Source organism: Orbicella faveolata, unplaced genomic scaffold, assembly GCF_042242905.1.
Source record: "Orbicella faveolata isolate gen_17 unplaced genomic scaffold, um_ofav_v1 contig_3, whole genome shotgun sequence".
Lineage (NCBI taxonomy): Eukaryota > Metazoa > Cnidaria > Anthozoa > Scleractinia > Merulinidae > Orbicella > Orbicella faveolata.
Genome location: NW_028301558.1, coordinates 12,872,021 through 12,890,440, shown reverse-complemented (window position 1 = coordinate 12,890,440; position 18,420 = coordinate 12,872,021). Strand labels below are relative to the sequence as shown.

At 40.2% G+C, this 18,420-nt stretch overlaps 1 protein-coding gene across 1 annotated transcript in view; it reads left to right on the top strand.

The window, feature by feature from the left end:
- Positions 1-18,420, top strand: part of LOC110060183 (uncharacterized) — a 34,846-nt gene that overhangs the window by 13,814 nt on the left and 2,612 nt on the right. The window contains exons 12-35 of the mRNA XM_020766936.2: positions 1,865-1,923; positions 2,494-2,576; positions 3,016-3,076; positions 3,880-4,110; positions 4,846-5,008; positions 5,414-5,509; positions 6,230-6,304; positions 6,871-6,954; positions 7,531-7,592; positions 7,883-7,951; positions 8,354-8,474; positions 8,889-8,984; positions 9,616-9,734; positions 9,926-9,980; positions 10,407-10,737; positions 11,394-11,558; positions 12,102-12,444; positions 13,158-13,219; positions 13,599-13,723; positions 15,286-15,375; positions 15,884-15,979; positions 16,526-16,585; positions 17,147-17,210; positions 18,050-18,138. Coding sequence (XP_020622595.2) covers positions 1,865-1,923; positions 2,494-2,576; positions 3,016-3,076; positions 3,880-4,110; positions 4,846-5,008; positions 5,414-5,509; positions 6,230-6,304; positions 6,871-6,954; positions 7,531-7,592; positions 7,883-7,951; positions 8,354-8,474; positions 8,889-8,984; positions 9,616-9,734; positions 9,926-9,980; positions 10,407-10,737; positions 11,394-11,558; positions 12,102-12,444; positions 13,158-13,219; positions 13,599-13,723; positions 15,286-15,375; positions 15,884-15,979; positions 16,526-16,585; positions 17,147-17,210; positions 18,050-18,138 — 2,799 coding nt within the window. The remainder of the gene's footprint in view (positions 1-1,864; positions 1,924-2,493; positions 2,577-3,015; positions 3,077-3,879; positions 4,111-4,845; positions 5,009-5,413; positions 5,510-6,229; positions 6,305-6,870; positions 6,955-7,530; positions 7,593-7,882; positions 7,952-8,353; positions 8,475-8,888; positions 8,985-9,615; positions 9,735-9,925; positions 9,981-10,406; positions 10,738-11,393; positions 11,559-12,101; positions 12,445-13,157; positions 13,220-13,598; positions 13,724-15,285; positions 15,376-15,883; positions 15,980-16,525; positions 16,586-17,146; positions 17,211-18,049; positions 18,139-18,420) is intronic.

Genomic DNA, 18,420 nt, shown 5'->3' with positions numbered 1-18,420 from the left:
ATTAACATTGTGCTGTTTTCTAAGAGAAATCAACATCCTTGCCTTCACGCGTTAACGTGAAATCAGCATTTTTACCTATTTAGACCTGAAATCAACATTTTTGAGCTTATACGTTGCGTGAAATCAACAACCTTCCCGTCACGGGTTAACATGAAATCAACATTTAAACCTTTTTTGACCTGAAATCGACAATTTTGAGCTTTTACGTTGGGTGAAATTGACATTTTGCTGCTTTCTAAGAGAAATCAACATCCTTGCCGTCGCGCGTTAACATGAGTCAACGTTTTAACCACTTTTGACCTGAAATCAATAAATTTGAGCTTATATAAGTTGCGTGAAATTGACATTTTGCTGGTTTCTAAGTAAAATCAAAGTCCTTGCGGTCGCGGCGGGCCGATCCTTTGTTATAATAAACCGAGGCGAGACTTCGACTTATAACAAAGGCTTGGCTTGGCTATTATAACAAAGGGTCGGCTCTGTTTATCATAACAAAGGCCCGGCTTCGTTTATTTGAAGACCTCGGCGGGAAAAGGGCGCTAGGTATTTTAATCAACAGTGAACTTTGTCGAAAACGCTCCAAATTTCGCATGCAGTTTTGTTTAGGTATGTTTAACAATGTCCCGTAGTTTTTCCGCTAAGCTTCGCTTCGTTTTCGAGATATTGCGTATGCAGAAAAACCACTCGGTTTTCCTAGCGGCGTCTTTATAAACGAAGCAAAAACCAACGACAAAAATACAGGACCATGTTTTTCTATTACATTGAAGACCACATGCAAAAATTCAAGCCCTTTCGCGAAATTTTTTTTTTTCACCCAAATCGTCACTTAGCATGGTTTTGCACTCACCCCTTCAATTGTTAATTTGACGTTTGCAGTTGTGTACACATGCTTATCAGTTTCTTTAAAAATTTGCAAGCTTTTTTAATTCAAGAAACCCTAAATGTTTTCCTTTTAATCCTCTCGGGAATTTGATGATTACCCATTTGTTTCTAAATGTTCTTTCAAAACTTCGGAGAAACGATGCAATTTTGTCGACCACATCAAGCCACTGCAAACTAATGGCTGATTGTGTGCAACGGCATAGCCAATCAGAATACAGCATTTGCATTGGTATACGAGTAGAATTCTACTAATGTGAGTTATTCAATATTTAAGTCAATTAGATCAATGTGGTTTTCTCAGATGCGTGTGTAAAACAATGTACATTGGCATGATAATCATTAACTTGTTCATTTGTCCACTATTGTATACATGTGTTGGAATTTGAACGACATGGAATCATTATCGGAACGTGAATTTAAGAGATTCGTGGATACCCAATTATAGTGTCACACTAGACCGGAGGAATTTGAAAACGGAGTTTTCAGTCCTAAAACACATCAAATGTTTTTGGTCTATACTACGCTGTAGAAATTCGAAAACACAACAATAACTGGTCATTTTGGATTAACGTTCTAATAAAACCCTGGCAGCAGAATATCATGGTTATCGTAATGTGATCGTTTTCGAAAAGCTTCGTTTTCAAAATGTTTTTCATCCACGCTAAAACACAAAGTAGACGATCTCAATTTCCTCCGGTTTGAAGAGCGTTTTCGCAGAGCTCTGTTTTCTTGACGGATTAGTGTGGACGGAAGGCCAAACCGAAGAAACGAAGCTCTGTTTTCAAATTTCTCTGGCCTAGTGTGAACAGGGTCTCAGAGTGTGTTCTTGTTAGTCGTTTGTCCGTTCTTGTACAGAATGTGGGATTCGCATTAAACCTTACTGAAACACAACATGTACTTGAAATGCTGTCGGTAAAAAGGTCAGGTTGTAGTTGTTATAACAATTAAGAATAATAATTATTGTCTGTTTCTGCATTCTTGGTAGATTGAATTGGTTGGGGGTGTAGACGGTCTTAAACAGATGTTAAGCTATGGAGATGCAAGGTACATGTAATGACCAACTTCAAGGTGCCATGCTCTCGAGTAATAATGATGAAGTTGCCTTTGAGCTCTAATTAATTTTCATTAAAACTAAGTACGTGTGTATGTGTCTTATGAAAATAGTGTTAAAGAAAATATCGCCCTGCTCTGAAGGCATAAAAAAGTGCTAAAACAAAAAATTCAAAAGAATGTCAATCTTTGTTTTCCTCCACTCTTATTTTCCTTTCCTCTATTATTATTTTTTCCACTGCTTGGAGTGATTCTGAGGCCTTTAAAAGTTGTAAAATCAAACCAGTAGGTCATTTGGTGCTTAGGAACACAGTTTTCATTGACACGGTGTTCATAAATCCAGTCATAAAATATAAAATGTTGAATTGTCTTCTGACCTTTATTTTTCACAAAGAGTTCAGATCAGCACCAATCTTTGTAACTTCATTGATATAGTATTTCATCACGATTATTGTATTTTGATTTCATTTCAAAGTGTAATTTGATGGCCATGTTCTGTAACCACTGTAAATTTGTAAATCATAACTATTTTGCCTAATTCTAGCTGTGTTGTATTTTTTGCAGAGTGCGGTATCATGCTGCTCGTGGCCTGATTTATTTGGGTTGTTTGGATGTTGGAGGAGTTTATCTCTTTAAACGTGTACCAGGTACCACAATCTTCTAGTTTGAACTGCTTGCAAGATTCCTTTTTTTCCTGAAAATCTAGAGGATATATTAGTTTCGATGTAGTAAATCAAACGTGAAAACCATGTTTGACCGCATTTCCAAACACTGAGAAGAAAGTTGAAAATACGACGCGAGTATTTTTCACGAACTTCAAGGTGTTTGGAAATGTGGTCAAACACTGTCTTGAGTGTTTGATATATCTTCTCAATCGAAACTGAAATCCAGAAATAAAATCGTAAAAATCTGTGGTAATTACGATCAGATATCCAAACACGGCCACGGTTTGAGAAGGGAATGCTAAATATGGCTATAGTTTGATTTCAGAGGTTTTAGACAGCCACATACAGTCTGAATGCACAGGTATCAGCTTGCATTTTCTCAATTTCTCTTGTTTTATAAATGTATGATTGTTACTTATAGGTGATGAAAAGCTGGACGTGCTATTCTCAGAGTCTAGTGGAGAGGAACATCTATACGTCAAGTAAAATGAGCTTTTATGTTTTCCTTTTTCTACTGATAACAATGCCACTATCCCTAAATTAGATTCAAGTATTATTAAAGCTCTGTAACGAGCTTCCCTCAGTTTATTTAAGCCCCCTCTGAAACTTTAATTTATTTTTATAACCCTCCATCATTACCCAAACCCCCACCTAAAAAGATAGAACCCTAAGACAATGTTATAAACCTTTCACAACCTTTTAAACTTGAAGTGGTCAGTTTCGTTTTTATTTGATTACAAAGTCTTAGTTGAAAACATGATGTCTTCCAACAGTTATCAAGTTTAAATATTCTGTTAATTCCTAGGTAGTAGTAATTATTATAACCTTTAACAAGTCTGAGGGAGGCGCGGTGGCCTCATGGTTAATGCGCTCGTCTCCGGATCGAGCGGTCCGGGTTCGAGCCCTGGCCGGGGACATTGTGTTGTGTTCTTGGGCAAGGCACTTTGCTCTCACAGTGCCTCTCTCCACCCAGGTGTATAAATGGGTACCGGCGAACATAACGCTGGGGGTAACCCTGCAATGGACTAGCATCCCATCCAGGGGGGAGTAGAAATACTCCTAGTCGCTTCATGCTACAGAAACCGGGATAAGCTCCGGCCTGATGGGCCACTTGGCTCGTATGCAGACTTCACCTTACCTTACCTTAACAAGTCTGAAACCACATAGGATCCTGAATAGAGATCTTTCATATACTGGAACTTCATCTTCTCATAATTTGTTTTTCTTTCTTTTCTCTCTGTTTTTTTTTTTTTTTTTTTCTTTCTTTCTTTTTTTTTTTCAACAGGGGGGCCAGAATAGAGAAAATCGTTGAAATCATCACCCACAACCCGTCGCTGCTGTGGGGTGGTTTAACTCTCCCACCGTGGTCTGGACGCACCAAGAAACATTCCTGGTACAAAGCCAGTAGTCCCGGTCACAAACAGATGGCCAGTGACGATCAGATTGTAGACTTTTTGCTCACAACATACAAGAGTTATGTCCATCCATCCATTTTGATGAGATTGCTGCTCCACAGGTACACAAACCAGTCTGTGTAACCCATTCGGTCTCATACTGAAGGTTTCCTTGATTGAAGTAGTATATCAAACATGAGAGACAGTGTTTCATCGGGATATCTAAACACCGAGAAGAGAGTAACAGTTGAAAAAATGACGCGCAACGGAGTATTTTTGACGAAATTCGAGGTGTTTGGATGGCCGATGAAACACTGTCTCGAGTGTTTGATATATCTTCTCAATCGAAACAAAAACTAAGGAGTAAACGGAGGAGTAAATCGTCAAAATCTATGCTGACCGGGGCCAGGTATCGAGACCTCCCTCACGGTTGTGATTTTCTTTGTTTTAACTTGATAAATTATTAATGAGTTTGAAAACTTCAAGTAGTATATCGAACTTGAGGCCATGTTTTTCTACATTTCCAAACACCAAGAAGAGAGTTGAAAAAATTAAACTTGATGCGGAGTATTTTTGAAGAACCTCTAGGTGTTTGGAAATGAAGTCAAACGCTGTCTCAAGCGTTTGATATATGTTCTCCGAAACCCAAACTCAAACTAAGGAGAAAACAGAAATGAAATGGTAAAAATCTATGCTAATTAGGATCAGATATCCAAACACCGTTACGGGCATGGTGTCCTTTTTTTCTTCAATGAATTTGAGAAGAGGGAAGCAAGTTAAACTTTGGTTACGCCAAAGAAAGAAAAAAAAAACTTCTTCACATTGACTTACGTGCGATGTATTATCGTTGTTTGCAGATTTCATGACCCCTGGTTTGGGAAGTATTTTGACGGTGATCCTTCCACTGGTCAAATGCAAGACTATAGTCCTTTGCCTGTGTTACACATCCATCTGATGAGACTGTGGACAGCCTGGCTTGAAAAATACCCTGAGGAGTTTGTAAATAACCCTGTCATTGCAGTGAGTGTCTGCGACATTACTTTATGTTAACCTAAGGAATCAGGTCCGGAAAAGCGGAGACAACTTATTTAAGAGCTTTAACGGTGGAGCAGTCGAACGTATTACTAGGAGATTTATAACTACCTCATGCCGAATTTACACCTTTGTAAGCACACCCACAAGTAATCAGACAGCCCTGATCTCTTTTTAATCAATTTTTGTATCCATCGTGCTCAAACTGAAATCCAATCAGAAACTAGATATCAGAAACTGTAAGTGCCGTCGCCGGGCGGAATTAAAATGCTCAGACTTCAGGCGTCTCTCGCGCGGGGATAAGCCTAAGGGTGGGAGATGACTGACATTTCAGGCTAAATTCAACTTTGTTACTCTTTCAATCTTCAATGAAACATTTTTCCTTCTTTTTAGTCTGAGCTTAGCGATGTGATACTTCCTTTGAGACAAGCTGGTGGCCCTTACCTCCCTTGTGCAGAGATTTTGGAAGATCTTATTCAGAATCTTGTGGTGAGCCAATAGGTCGACGGTTTATTCATTTGTCACTTTCTTTTACCACGATTTGCAGTTGAGTATTAAAGGCGCGATGAAAGTTTGGGGACCAGGTTTTAATATTCAACTTGTGTTGTTTTCAAGGGCAACTGGCTCCGTTTCCAATGGCAACTTGTCGGCCTTTGACGTCATCGGCAGCAAAACGCGCGAAATTGCAGACGACGATGTTGTTACCATTGGAAACGAGGAAAGTTCTCGGTGACAATGCCGTTATTTTAAGTCCAAAACCTCGTCACCGAAGCTCTGTCGCGCCTTACGCAGTTGATACAGATAATCACAGTACTTGAACTTAAAGTAATTATTTTTTTCTAAAGTCCAGTTTTGATTTAAAGGTCATTACAGAGACAAAAGGGGACACGATGCAGAGGACATGTTGCAGCGACATCTTTTTGTGAAATTCAGCTGGTTTGAATTTGCTGGTCATGAAGCAAGGATAAAATGACCTCAGTTTTCAATGACGCATGGTGTGCACTGCTCTTGCTAACTGTTCCCGCTACCACATAGAAGTGAACCAATATCCGCTCCGTGTGCCCATACACGAAGGCGCTTGTCCCCGCTTCACGTCTCCGCAACATGTCCGCTAGTGTGTGCCGACCTTAAAGATGTGGCTTTTGATTATTTATGAGATTCGCAGTTCAAGCTTCTGTTGTTACATCCAACTATTATTTTTGTTTTCAGGAAAGGGCTTCAAAGAGGCACCATTTGGATAGATTTCAGGCAAATCATTGTCACCATGCAATTCTTTACGAACAGGTGAGGAATAGAATGTAAAGTGTATGGCTGTAAATGACTGATTCATCAAGTTGAATTTGAAACAAAGGAAGTCATAACCATCACCGTGTTTGGATACCTGATCTGTATTGGCGTAGATTTTTGCGATCTTGTCTCCCATATTCTTTTTTGGTCAAACACTCTAGACGGTTTTTAACATATTGGCAAACACGTCGAAGTTCGTCAAAACTGCTCTGGTACGCGTCATATTTTCAGCTATCTTTTCGGTATTTGGAGATGTGGTAAAACACGGCTTCTCTTGTTTGATATATTGCTCATAACATTTCCTGGCCAAATGCCAGATGGTAACCCACAATGAATTAGTACCACAACCAGTAGTAGTACTCCAAGTTGTTTTATACAACAGATTGCAGAGTTGCGTGACTCTTTAGTTTTCTCCGGTCCCTCAGTCATCTTTGCGGCCGTCATTTGGGTTGTCACGTATGCTTCTGCTCAAAAGCATTGCGTGACTACTCAATTGATAACAGAAGACTAGAAATTCCTGGTTTCTGGCTGGGTAAAACTCTGATGTCCTTTTTTGCTTGTAGTGTCAAAAAGCAGTTGTGAGTGGAAGCCTGCCTTGTTCTGTTGAGGATTCTATTTACCTGAGCGCACTACAACTATATGTTGAGGTTGGTGGACTCGATTGATCGTCATCTATTCTCGTTTCCTGAGGCCGCGATCGTTTTAGTAAGCACCAAGAATAGCGACCTTTGGGCGGGTCCTATTAGAAGACCTTGATTCTCGGACTTCCCGTCAAATCTGACCAACCTGATTGGCTGAGAATACGAAACGAATGCTGTGTGCATGCTCAGAAAATCGGGTCGGTGCTGACCAAAAGGGTCATGGCCTCTGGGAATGAAAGAATGTATCATCATCCAGTGCTCGAATAAAGTGCCGACCCATTGTCCTGGACAAGTAGATTTTCATTCGGGGCAAGTTAGTTTTCATTCTCACTTGCCCAATGGGCGAGGGATCAGGCAAGTCGTCTGTCAACTAAATCATTAAAAGAGCAAACTAAGACTTGCTCAAAGCAGGCAAAATTTGAGAGCTGCCTTTTTTTTTCGAGCCCTGGTCATCAATGTCATCAACATTTACGAGCAGAGGGGCCCCTCGGCTGTAGCATGTTTTTAAATCAGTGAATTGAGGTTTTTTGTGTGTATGGAATGATCTATTTGCTTATTTGCTGCCATTTTATTTTTGCACAGGATCTGCTGTCAGCGGAAGTGCGAGGGAAGCAACGTTTCTTTCCATCATCCAGTAGAGAGAAGTATGGTTTGGCGTTTTATCGATTTTTGTAGCGCACCGTGACCGAGAGTACTTTTTCTAAAAGTAAATTAGTGAACTGGAGCAAGACTATCCGTCGAGTTAAGTTTTAGCACGTTAGTCCTTTGCAATGCATGAAGTGATGCAAGTGGTTCTTTTTTCTTTCCTCTCTTTTGTTTCTTATGAAGTTGCCCTGGCGTATTTCTGCTCTTCCAAATTGATCCCTTACAATTAAAAAGTGTTTGATCAAATCTTGTGCTAATGGTCTGCTAATCTGTTGTTTTTCGTTTACAGGTTGTCTGTTTCTCGTATCAAGTTAAGTTTACATCCATCCATGTACAAGGTGAAGAATATGGCAAAGAGGTGAGACATAAGATTGTTTCATAGTAAATGGGCGACTAATAGGCCGACTCAGTTTGACTGACAATAAAAGGATCGAAACTTACCAGAACCGACCAATGACTGCTGACAGGCTTTACACGAGTCTTAAAGCCAAAACCATCATGCGAAACTGAGCGATCACTTTCAACGGACCAGGCTTATAACACTATCGACTGAGAGACACTATTTACTTGACTCTTCAGATGTCCGCTCAGGTTGTCAAAACGTCAGTCACCGACAACAGTTCTTTTCAGAGCTACAATTAACCGGACGATCATAATATACAGACTACCGAAAAATTGTTTGTTCATTAAAGCGTCGTCGTCATGTTTTACTGTAGGTTATGATTTATTGTTGTTTTCTTTGTCTACTTCACCTGCACAGAATCAAAGCCCAGTATGAACAGTTTGTGAGCAGTGAAATGTCGGAGAGAAATGCCAAACACAACTTTATTGACTACTGTCAGGCAATGCCAGGTTATGGATGCCGCTTCTACAAACTGAAGGCAAGAACCATTCAAAGTGTGTCCGCATTTGTAATATACGATTAAGATATCTATTGATTATTCTTTAAAATTTGAAATGAAGGGCGCTCTCCATTCGACCGAAAAATCCGGAACGTTAGAAATGGATGCAAATTGTGCGGACATTCGTGGGAAAGTTTTCGGAAAATCCCAGAGTTGTCGAATTTTCGGATGCGAACCATTCTAACGAACATATTCGGAACCAAAATCAAATGGGAAGAAAATTTCATGAGAGAAATTTTCGGTATACCTGGTGAGGTTGTTCTGTTTTCCAGAACTGAAAATGCTGTTTCCGGCATTCACCATTGGAAAATGTCTTAGAAGTTCGAACCGGAATTTTTGGTCAAATGGAAAACGCCCGAAGATAACTGACTCGTTGATTTTTCCCTGTCCTAGGAGTGTATGGGTACAATTAATCCCAAGGGGGGTGCGGTCAGGTGCTATTTTGGTGTCAGTCCCAGGAAGATCACCATTATGGATGAGAAAACAAAGGTTAGTCTTGGAGTGTTACATATTCAAACTGTTCTAACATTCCTCCAGTGTATCTCTTACTAAATAATGTAAGTTACGGACCTAGTCTTTTTCCCTTCGTTTTATGGCCGAGCGCGGGTCGTAAATCGAAGGGGGAAAAAACGTGGATCCGTAACATACAGTATGGACCAAGAAAACGAGGTTAGTAAGATATTTATTGTATCTCTATCGTGTGTCTGTTGAGGCCTTATATGCCACTTGGCACGAAGTGGACAGGTAACAGGTAACAGTGTGTCTGACGGGTTCGGGAACGACTTCTAATCACGCGGAACGGCTTCAAGTTTCTGACGCACCTCGAAAGCAAAACGACTTGATTTGAAATCGTTGTTAAGCTGTTGACAAGTTTTAATACACAGTTTAAACACGAAACATTCTGGCTACAAAAGCAGCTTTAAATTTCAGCGGGTCGCACATTAGAATACGTCCCACTAAATTGACCAATCACAGCGTGCGTAGTAACTGAGAGATATAATAATAATAATATCCAATACTGGCCAATATTTGCACTTTGCTGTGTGAAAAGTATTGATAATGTTGTTCCAATATTATAGCAGAGTTTTGCAGTTTTTATGTCCTTTTGCCCTTTCATTAGGCTGTTATTGGTAGTTGGCCGTCAAAGGAATTAAAGAGATGGAGGTCTTTAGCTGACGACACCAAACTGCGTTTGGAATTCATTAACAAGACGTTTGAATTTATGCTGGAAAACAAAGGGTAAGTCTCATTTTATTGCGTTTTATTCAGCATGGTACAGTAGTACAAAACAATGACAGGACAAAGACATAAGCGCTGCTTTATGGAATGATGAAGACGATTAAGCAAGTCGAGTAATAGAGTCAGTTTGGTGTGTAATGACCAGCTGACACTGTTGCATGTTTAACTGACTGGTTGACATTTCCTTTCAGTGTTTTCAAGGAGATCAACGATGCTCTTCTGCTGTGTACCAAAGTTGAGCTGCAGGTGAGAGTCTAGGCCCCGTCCACATTACGCCGGACGAATTGGAAAACGCAGCTCTATTTCTACGGTCAGGGCTACCGTCCACACTAATCCGTCACGGAAACAGAGCTTTTCGAAAACCCTCTTCATGCCGGAAGAATTTGAAAGCGCCGACTTTGCATGTGTTTCAGTCTGGACGGAAAACATTTTCAAAACGGAGCTTTTTGGAAACGATGATGTCACGATAATCACGTGATTTCCCTGACCGAGTTTTCTTCAAACACGAATGCAAAATGATCGGTGATTGTTGCGTTTTCAAATTTTTCCTGCCTGAAGGGCCTCTGTATGCAGACTTCACCTTGTCAATTGATAGCGCACCTTTTTAATAGAGTTTTTTTTTTATTGATCGGTTAGTGAACCTCGCCCATTAACCAAATGGTCACATTTCAGATTTTAGCAAGGCAAGATTTCTCTCCATGGAGCAAATACGCTGAGGACAACGAAGTTTGGGGCGCACAGGCCCTGGCCGCTATGGCAAACAAACCTGCTTTGTACTCTGACAAGTATGACAGCGACCCAGGAGTAGTGTCCAGACTAAGAGCCATTTCCTTAGCTTCCTCTGTCCCAGATCAGTATGCAGCCAGAGTCAGACGACAGCTGTCCATTTCAGCTAAGCTTTCATCCTCGGCGCCTTATCAGCAGGGTGCGCTTCAACAGAAGGATGACCGAGGCAATGCCATGGCTCTGCAGACTGGTGTCGAGGCTGCCTCGTCCGCTACAGGTTTGTTCAGGTTTCTAGTTCTTTCTTGTTCCCAGTACTTGCCAAGGACCCATTGCAAAGAGGTAAAGAGACTAAATACAAAACAAACAGACCAAAAAGAAACAAACCTTTTTGCACAAGTCTCTCTCACGTATAAGACTGGGACATGTTTTGTTCGTGATTTTTATGAGTCTTATCTGAGAACAGCCTTAAACGTGGCAGGTCCTTAATTTCCACCCCTTCCAACAATAAATGAATTAATGGGATAGAACGCGTCCTGCGTCCTGTTAGAATATTTATGTCATCCTTGCGACGAAAATGACGATATCTCCTGTTGTTCTTCCTGTACAAAGACATTCAATTTAAAATAGAAATTTTTTGAAGTATGAAAACAGACTTTTGTCAGGCTTGTATCGTTTGCCTTGTTCTTGAATATTTTCCCCACTTATAAAGTCGTTATACATTTGCTGATGAAATCTGAGTGCTGTGGATACGCTAGGAACCTTGCAGTATGTTACGCTTTAGACTGCTGCCAGTCTGTTTCTCGCAAAATCAAGAGGGAGGATTAGGCGAAACATTCGGACTAAAAGGTTTTGGAACGGGACATGGGCGTGGCACTCACGAGAGGAAGAACCATATTTATTATCTTGTTTGGTTTGTTTTGGCCCATATTTTAGGAGCAGTATCATCAGCAATATCTTCCGGAAGTCCAGTTCACTTGTCGGTAGAGTCCCACACTTCAGAGGACCTACTTTTGGGCTCCTTACAGAGCACTTTAGACCCTTCAAAGTCCTCCTGGGAACCGAGCTCTCTTTCAACAACCCAGCAAGGAAGAACATCGAGTAAGAAATACTTAGTAAAGTCTTCTTGACCTGTACGGGAGTGTTTTGATTCCGTCGGGAAAATGAATGCCTCTCGCAGAAAAACTCATTAAAAATGCAAGTTTTTGATCTTAAATCAAAAGCATGTTTCATCTCAGATGAAAACCCTTAGGATCTTGATCTTGTTTTTCATTGGGTATCAAGATCCATCCGAATATCCAAATATCCCGCATTGACTGGCTGATGACTGTATAAATAATTAATGAGTTTGAGAACCCTTCCTATTCCACCTTATCCTTTGCTAATCAGATGTTCAAAGTCTCTGAAATGTGTTTCAGAAAAACTTCGCCTGATTCGAAAATTGCATAGCGCCTCCCAAAACAAGCAGCACAGTTTGTTTGTTAGTCTGTCGCAAACGGACCTAAATACCTTTCTAGAGGGCAACTTTGGTACAAAGACTTCAAAATAAACCTCTTGTGTGGGTGCAGGTTATGGGGTATGGTCCAAGTGTTTTAATCGTACACAAACTCTTTCATGTACTGTACGATTACAATTATCTTGCAGGGGGCAGTGAAACAAGTGTTGACGAATCTAGTTCGCCTACCGAGCGCCACCTTCTCGACCCATCTGGCTCCTTCACTGTTGGGCAGGAGCTGAAGCTTTCTGCATCTTCCGGTCGCAGTCGCAAGTACACACCTGAGAGTAACACCTCCTCTCTGGGGAGTGATTCCGCCAGTTCAGGACGGACCACACCCACCCACAAAGGACCGTTTAACTCAATACTTCGCGATGATGACGATTTTGAGAGTGTGAATCGCTCGTTTGGTCAGAGCACCAATGGACAGTTGCTAATTTGTCAATGCCCTCCGGATGCCGAGCTGCCTGGGTTTAATCGTCGAGATTTCTCGTGAGTTATAACTCTTATAACTTAGCCTGTGAACACGCTTCCTGCTGGGTTTAGTGCGAGCAAGCCTAATCTGGTCTAGGGCGAGCGGGGCTAACGGAGAGCGGTCTGGTGACGAAGGGACGACTCACTTCGCTCGCCGGGAGCCTGTTTGCAGGCTACTTACAACTTTGAGTATTGTTAATATAGACGTGTAGGATTAGAGGTTGGGACGAGTGTTTCACGTGTCGTATAGTAGGGTGAAGGGGCGTGAGAAGATCCACAGATTCAGATTCGGCGAGATTTCTCGTAAGTTAGGGAGCATTGAGAAGGGCGTGGAAAGGGAAATAGAGAGAGATAGGAATCGGGGTGAAGAGGAGTGTTACACGTGTTGTGTAGAGGAGTGTGGCAAGAGTAGGGAGAAGGGGCGTGGAAAGGGAAATGGAGAGACATGTAGGAATACAGGTGGGGAGGTGTGTTGTCGTGTCGTGTAGAGGGGTTGGCACGATTAGTAGAAAGGAGTGTGGGAAGGGTTGTCGCACAAGCTTTTTAAAGGGGGGTGTGGCAATAGACGTGGAGATGGTGATGGTGTGGCAAGATGAGAAAGGAGATGGTGAGAAGGGGTTTGGCAAACAAATTTGAGAGGCGTGGCAAGAGTAGTGCTAAGAGCATTAGGACTTAGCATCACTGGCATTTGATCTCCTTGATTGTTTTTGCAATTATTTCATCCATTGCAGGCCATTTGATTTGTTGCAACATCCCAAAGAACTGGCTCGGCAGATAACACTGATTGACCATGGTATGAATTTTGACTACCTTCCTGTATTTCAATTTGATTGAATTCAAAGGTGCGAGTGCTTCGTCTTTCAGTTGAGTCTTTGTGTGATAAGGTATTTGGGATCTGTTGGACTGCATCGGCGGGAAAGTGAAACACAGCCATTTATCAACCTGTCGTTGATAAAGGTAAATTAACCTCCTTACGGAGTTCGTGAAACAAACAGAACTAGAAGAAGCAAGCAGACGAACTACTGAAGCAAATGTGTCTGTTTAGTTTCTTTGTTAATAATTTTGCTGAATTCCGATTGAAAATAATTGTCTCTATGGACCTCGCCAGGAGAGGAGGCCGATGGTTGGGGATTTCATTGACAATATTTTGTTATATGGCTTGCTTTCTTCAGAGTGTTTCTGTGTAGTGACTTCAGCTGATATCCAGAAGAAGATTGCTATGGGAACAGGAAAGAAACGAAAAGTGCCCCCTGAAGAAAGACTCTCTGTAGAGAAAGTAGCCGACAGATTTAATCAGGTACCTATAGTTTCTTTTAGGGACGTTTCTTCGCTTTTTGGTCGGCGTGTTAGTGGCTCTTAGCTATCTTCTAAATTAAGTGCGTATGCTATCCCCAATTAGTACAGGGTTTCACCCTCGGCTATATTACCTAGACACGTTAATGAAGTTGTTATTGTTGTGAAATAACATCTCCGCTACGCAAAATTGGTATGTGCATACATGTAATCATCACTCATATATATACAACCCGACAGACGGTGCCTGTTAGATCTTGCTGTTTTTCTTGCCTTGCCTACCTGTGCTCCTGAAGCTTTCTGCCGTTTCGCCAGCGTTTTCCGACGCGTTCATTCTATTTCATTGGAAAAGCTCGTGTACGGTAGAATAGCTCGTGTTTGTTAGAATAGTCTCAATAGACCAATGTCGATATATTAAAATTCAGCCTAAAACAATAGACCTCAGTACGAGGCTCTGGGGAATAAATACAAAGTTTGTGGGGTTTATTCCCCAGAGCCTCGTGCTCACGTCTATTGTGTTAGGCTGAATTTTAATATATCGAAATTGGTCTATTGGCATGACCTGGCGGTGCCTCTAAAAGAGCAACTAACTAGCTAGTGACCGTTTTTCGCCTGTTGATGCATAAAAAACTGATAATGCCAGCCCAGATTTGCGTGTTCACAGAAATAATTCGTATTCACTCGTTGACCGGCTTTGAAACTCTTAATAGACCAATTTCGATATCTTAAAATTCAGCCTAAAACAATAGACCTCAGTACGAGGCTCTGGGGAATAACTACAGGTCTCTTGTGTTAGGCTGAATTTTAATATATCAAAATTGGTATATTATTTAAACGACTTCTTTGTAGTTACAATTTGTATTAATTATTAAGGAATTGTTCGCTTTTCATGACGCGAACATTTCATGACGCCAAGTGGAAGAAATTTATTATAAATAATTGTATTTAGGCCGGCAGCCTAAAAAATGTAACAATTTACGTAGTTTTATTAATATATTAGTAAGTATTTTTGGTATATTAGTATTTTCCTTACAAGTAGTGTTATTAGTAACAGTATTTCTTGTTTTGTTTTGTTTTTTCATCTATACTAGCGTTAGTCTATGTAGTTTCTTCTTAAAAAAAAGTAAAAATTAGCGTAGTTTTTATTCATTAATATAAATAGTTAGTAAGTATTTTGGGTGTATTAGTATTTTCCTCTTAAGTAGTCTTATTAGTAATAGTATTCCTCGTTTTTTTTTCCATCTGTACTCACGTTAGTTTATTTAGTTTTTCTTTCTTTTATCTGCAAATGTAATTTCAATTGTTATTGTCACTCTTATTTGTAAACTTGTATAAATATCAATAAAATACAAAAAAAAAAAAAAAATTGTTAAGGAATTAAATAAGTGATGTTGTTATATAGCCGGAGTTTTGTTGACTCTAAGCGCACTCTCGTTAGCTGATTTATTGTCAAATCTAAATGTCGCCCGACGGGTGGCAATTCGGCAGCTCGTAATAAATAAAGATAATAATTTAAACTTAGCACTGAACGAATTAACTTCTTTTACTTTTATTACTTTCTTTCAGCTGAGCACGTGGGTTGCGGCCACTATTGTCACGGAAAAATCAGTGGAGAAACGTGCCAATATGTTCATCAACTTCATCGAAACTGCCAAGGTAATGAAAACTAATGTGTACGTAAGGTGTTTTATCCCCTGTTACACAGCCCAGGGTTAACGCTATCGAGCATTTTTCTGTCTAAAAGCGAAGATATTGGTGATGTCACCTATGATCATTAATGGGCCTGCCAGAGACCTATTGGGTGCGTGGTACGGAAATTGAACGCCAAAAACAGTGTTTGTATTTAAGCAATAGAGCACTTTTTCCGAGTTTGCATTGCCTCATCTAAACACAAGGGGGTTTGGAGAATCCTAGACAGTTGTGTAAACCCCAAGACGTAATCGAGGGTTTGCATAACTTTCTAGAATTCTCCCAACCCCTTAAGTGGGCTGTATAAACACGGAAAAAGTACTCTATTGCTTTTATAAGAATACGCGCGAATTTAAAACGTCACAACCGTGTTTTACATACTCTCATCCAAACACACCTATCGACCAATGAGAATGCGCGTAGTATCTCAACCATTTTATAAACACATATCTTACTGTGTTTGTTCGTTTGGCAGTTATGTCTTGAACTGAGGAACTTTAATGCGGTAATGGCCATTGTGGTGGCGGCTCTGGGCAGTGCACCAGTCAGGAGACTGCATAAAACAAAAGAGGTGAGAATATGCACAGGAATCTAAGGTTTACTTTTTCTCCCTCAAAATAAAATTTAAAAAATAACCTTTTTAAGTGTCATGGGGACACAAAAAATGAAGAAACAAGTGTTGTAAATAAAATTGAAAACTTGTTAGAAATCTCAACTGTTTGGAGGTTGATCAGACAATCCATCTTAGTGGCAGGGAAGACGATTTGAACACGGGAACAGAAGAAAAAACGGTATAAACAGAAAACCTCACCGAAAAGTTACAAAACTGAAATCAAAATTCTCGCTAGCTAATCCTGTGTTAGCTAAATCGGACTTAGAACAACCCGACCCAGGGCCCTGAAAACCAGGCCACGCCCCCTCCATATGAGTCAGTGGTCTCTCCGGTGATTCCATGCGGCCACTGTGACCTCAGAAATCCCATCTTTTTTTTTATCTTACGAGGAAGACTTACTAATTAAAAGGAGTTTATCTCTACCAACTGTAGGCGACTAAAGTATCAAGGAATTTGTATAGTGTGCCCATTTAGTTTTTCACGCTGGGCATTATTTACTTACAGCTTGTTCCTAAGGACTTCCTTGAACAGTATGCTAAGATGGAAATCCTCATGGATACAAAGGTAGGTCATCGCTTGAAGAAAGATACAGATCTATGTATAAATGCATAACTTTATTTATACTCAAATTTGCAGGGTAGCTACTTGTAGCTAGGGGAAGTGAAAGAATCGAGAAAAAAATTCAACTGCATGAACAAATTAAATTTTAAGTTAATACAATTCGCACAACCTATATTGATGAGCCACTCGGAGACGTTATAGAAGTAACTGTTCTGTAGTTTTCAGGTAAGATAAGAATTTACTTGTACATGGCTTGAGAAGAGATACAACAAGGATAGGTATAAATACAGAAGAGTCTATTCAAGCTCAACCGTAACATCAGCCATTCAGTCAGTATTTTATGTCGTGGAAGTGAAGTACCCCGTTTTGAGTTTCGGGTGATTGCCAGTCATGACTGTTTGTCGACAGCATTGAACCCCATTTCCATTTGTGAGTAGTTTGTTTGTTCTCACGGATTGTATGCCTGATTTTTACAAGCATTCAAAGGGAAATTATGTTCTAATCACGTTGATCAGTGTTAGGAATGGAAAGAAATAAGTGGTTTGTAAATGTCTTTCGTGATAGGATAATTACAAGAGATATCGTCAAGCTCTTGCTTCCTCACCCACTCCGTCAGTTCCTTACTTTGGTAAGTTTAAAACATGTATTGTTATTCGCACCTTGTACAACTGGCAAGTTGGTAGTTATTATAGAAACCAACGAGCGAGGAAAATCAGATTGCCTTAACCTTGAGAATACTGAAGACGAAGAGTGAACATGCGTCAAAATGATCCCATTTTACGTTGTGACCAGAAACATTACCCGCTTAAAATTTAGAAAAAAAAAACCACTCGTGTTGTGAAGTACATGTCCCAAACTCATTCATAATTCATCAAGTTTAAACAAGGGAAATCATGACTGTGACGGCGTTTGGATATCTGATCTTAATTAGTATAGATTTTTACGATTTTATTTCTCCGTTTTCTCCGTTTTCTCCGTAGCCTAAGTTACGATTGAGAAGATATATCAAACCCTTAAGACAGTGTTTGACCACATTTCCAAACACCTCGAAGTTCGTCAAAAATACTCCGCTAGGCGTCGTATTTTCAACTCGCTTCTCGGTGTTTGGAAATGTGGTCAAACACGGTCTTTCGTATTTGATGTATTGCGTCTCAAATCTCGTACATGTCACTCGTATCTTGTAAGCTAAGTACCTCTTGGCGTTTCATCCTGGAGGTTTATCCATCCGTCCCATGACTGAAGTCGATTGTGCTAGTTTGTACCTTCTCATTCTAATTGATCAGTTAGCAACAAGAACTTCAGTTGTACCCACCTACGATCAATTGTCGAGTGTTTGAAGGCAGTAGGCATTCCAGAGAGTCCCAGGACCATCCACGGTATTTTTAGTACAAGTACTTCTTTGTTAATTTGGCCACAGATATAAATGTTTTTTGCTTGTTTTTTTTGTTTGTTTTCTAATATATCAAGGTATTTACATGAAGGATCTCACTTTCATCGCTGAAGGAAATCCTGACTTTTTTAAAGGTGGCCTCATCAACTTGACCAAACGGAGACAGGTAAATGACGTTTTTTACAATAATGTATAGATTTGGCCAAACCTAAATGCGGAGCCCCTAGGCCGTACTGGTCAGCGGATACCTTGTTTTGTCAGATGCTAATTGACCATAACATGGATGTCCAATATCAAAGATGTACGCTGTAAACCAAGGCTGCATGTCTCTGTTAAAGAATAGAGCGTGTCCATGGATAGCTATCATTTTGATGTTCCCAAACAGAAAATGTTTACAGAAGAAAAGAATTCATTCCCAGACAATAGAAATCTCATTGTTTGGGAAGAC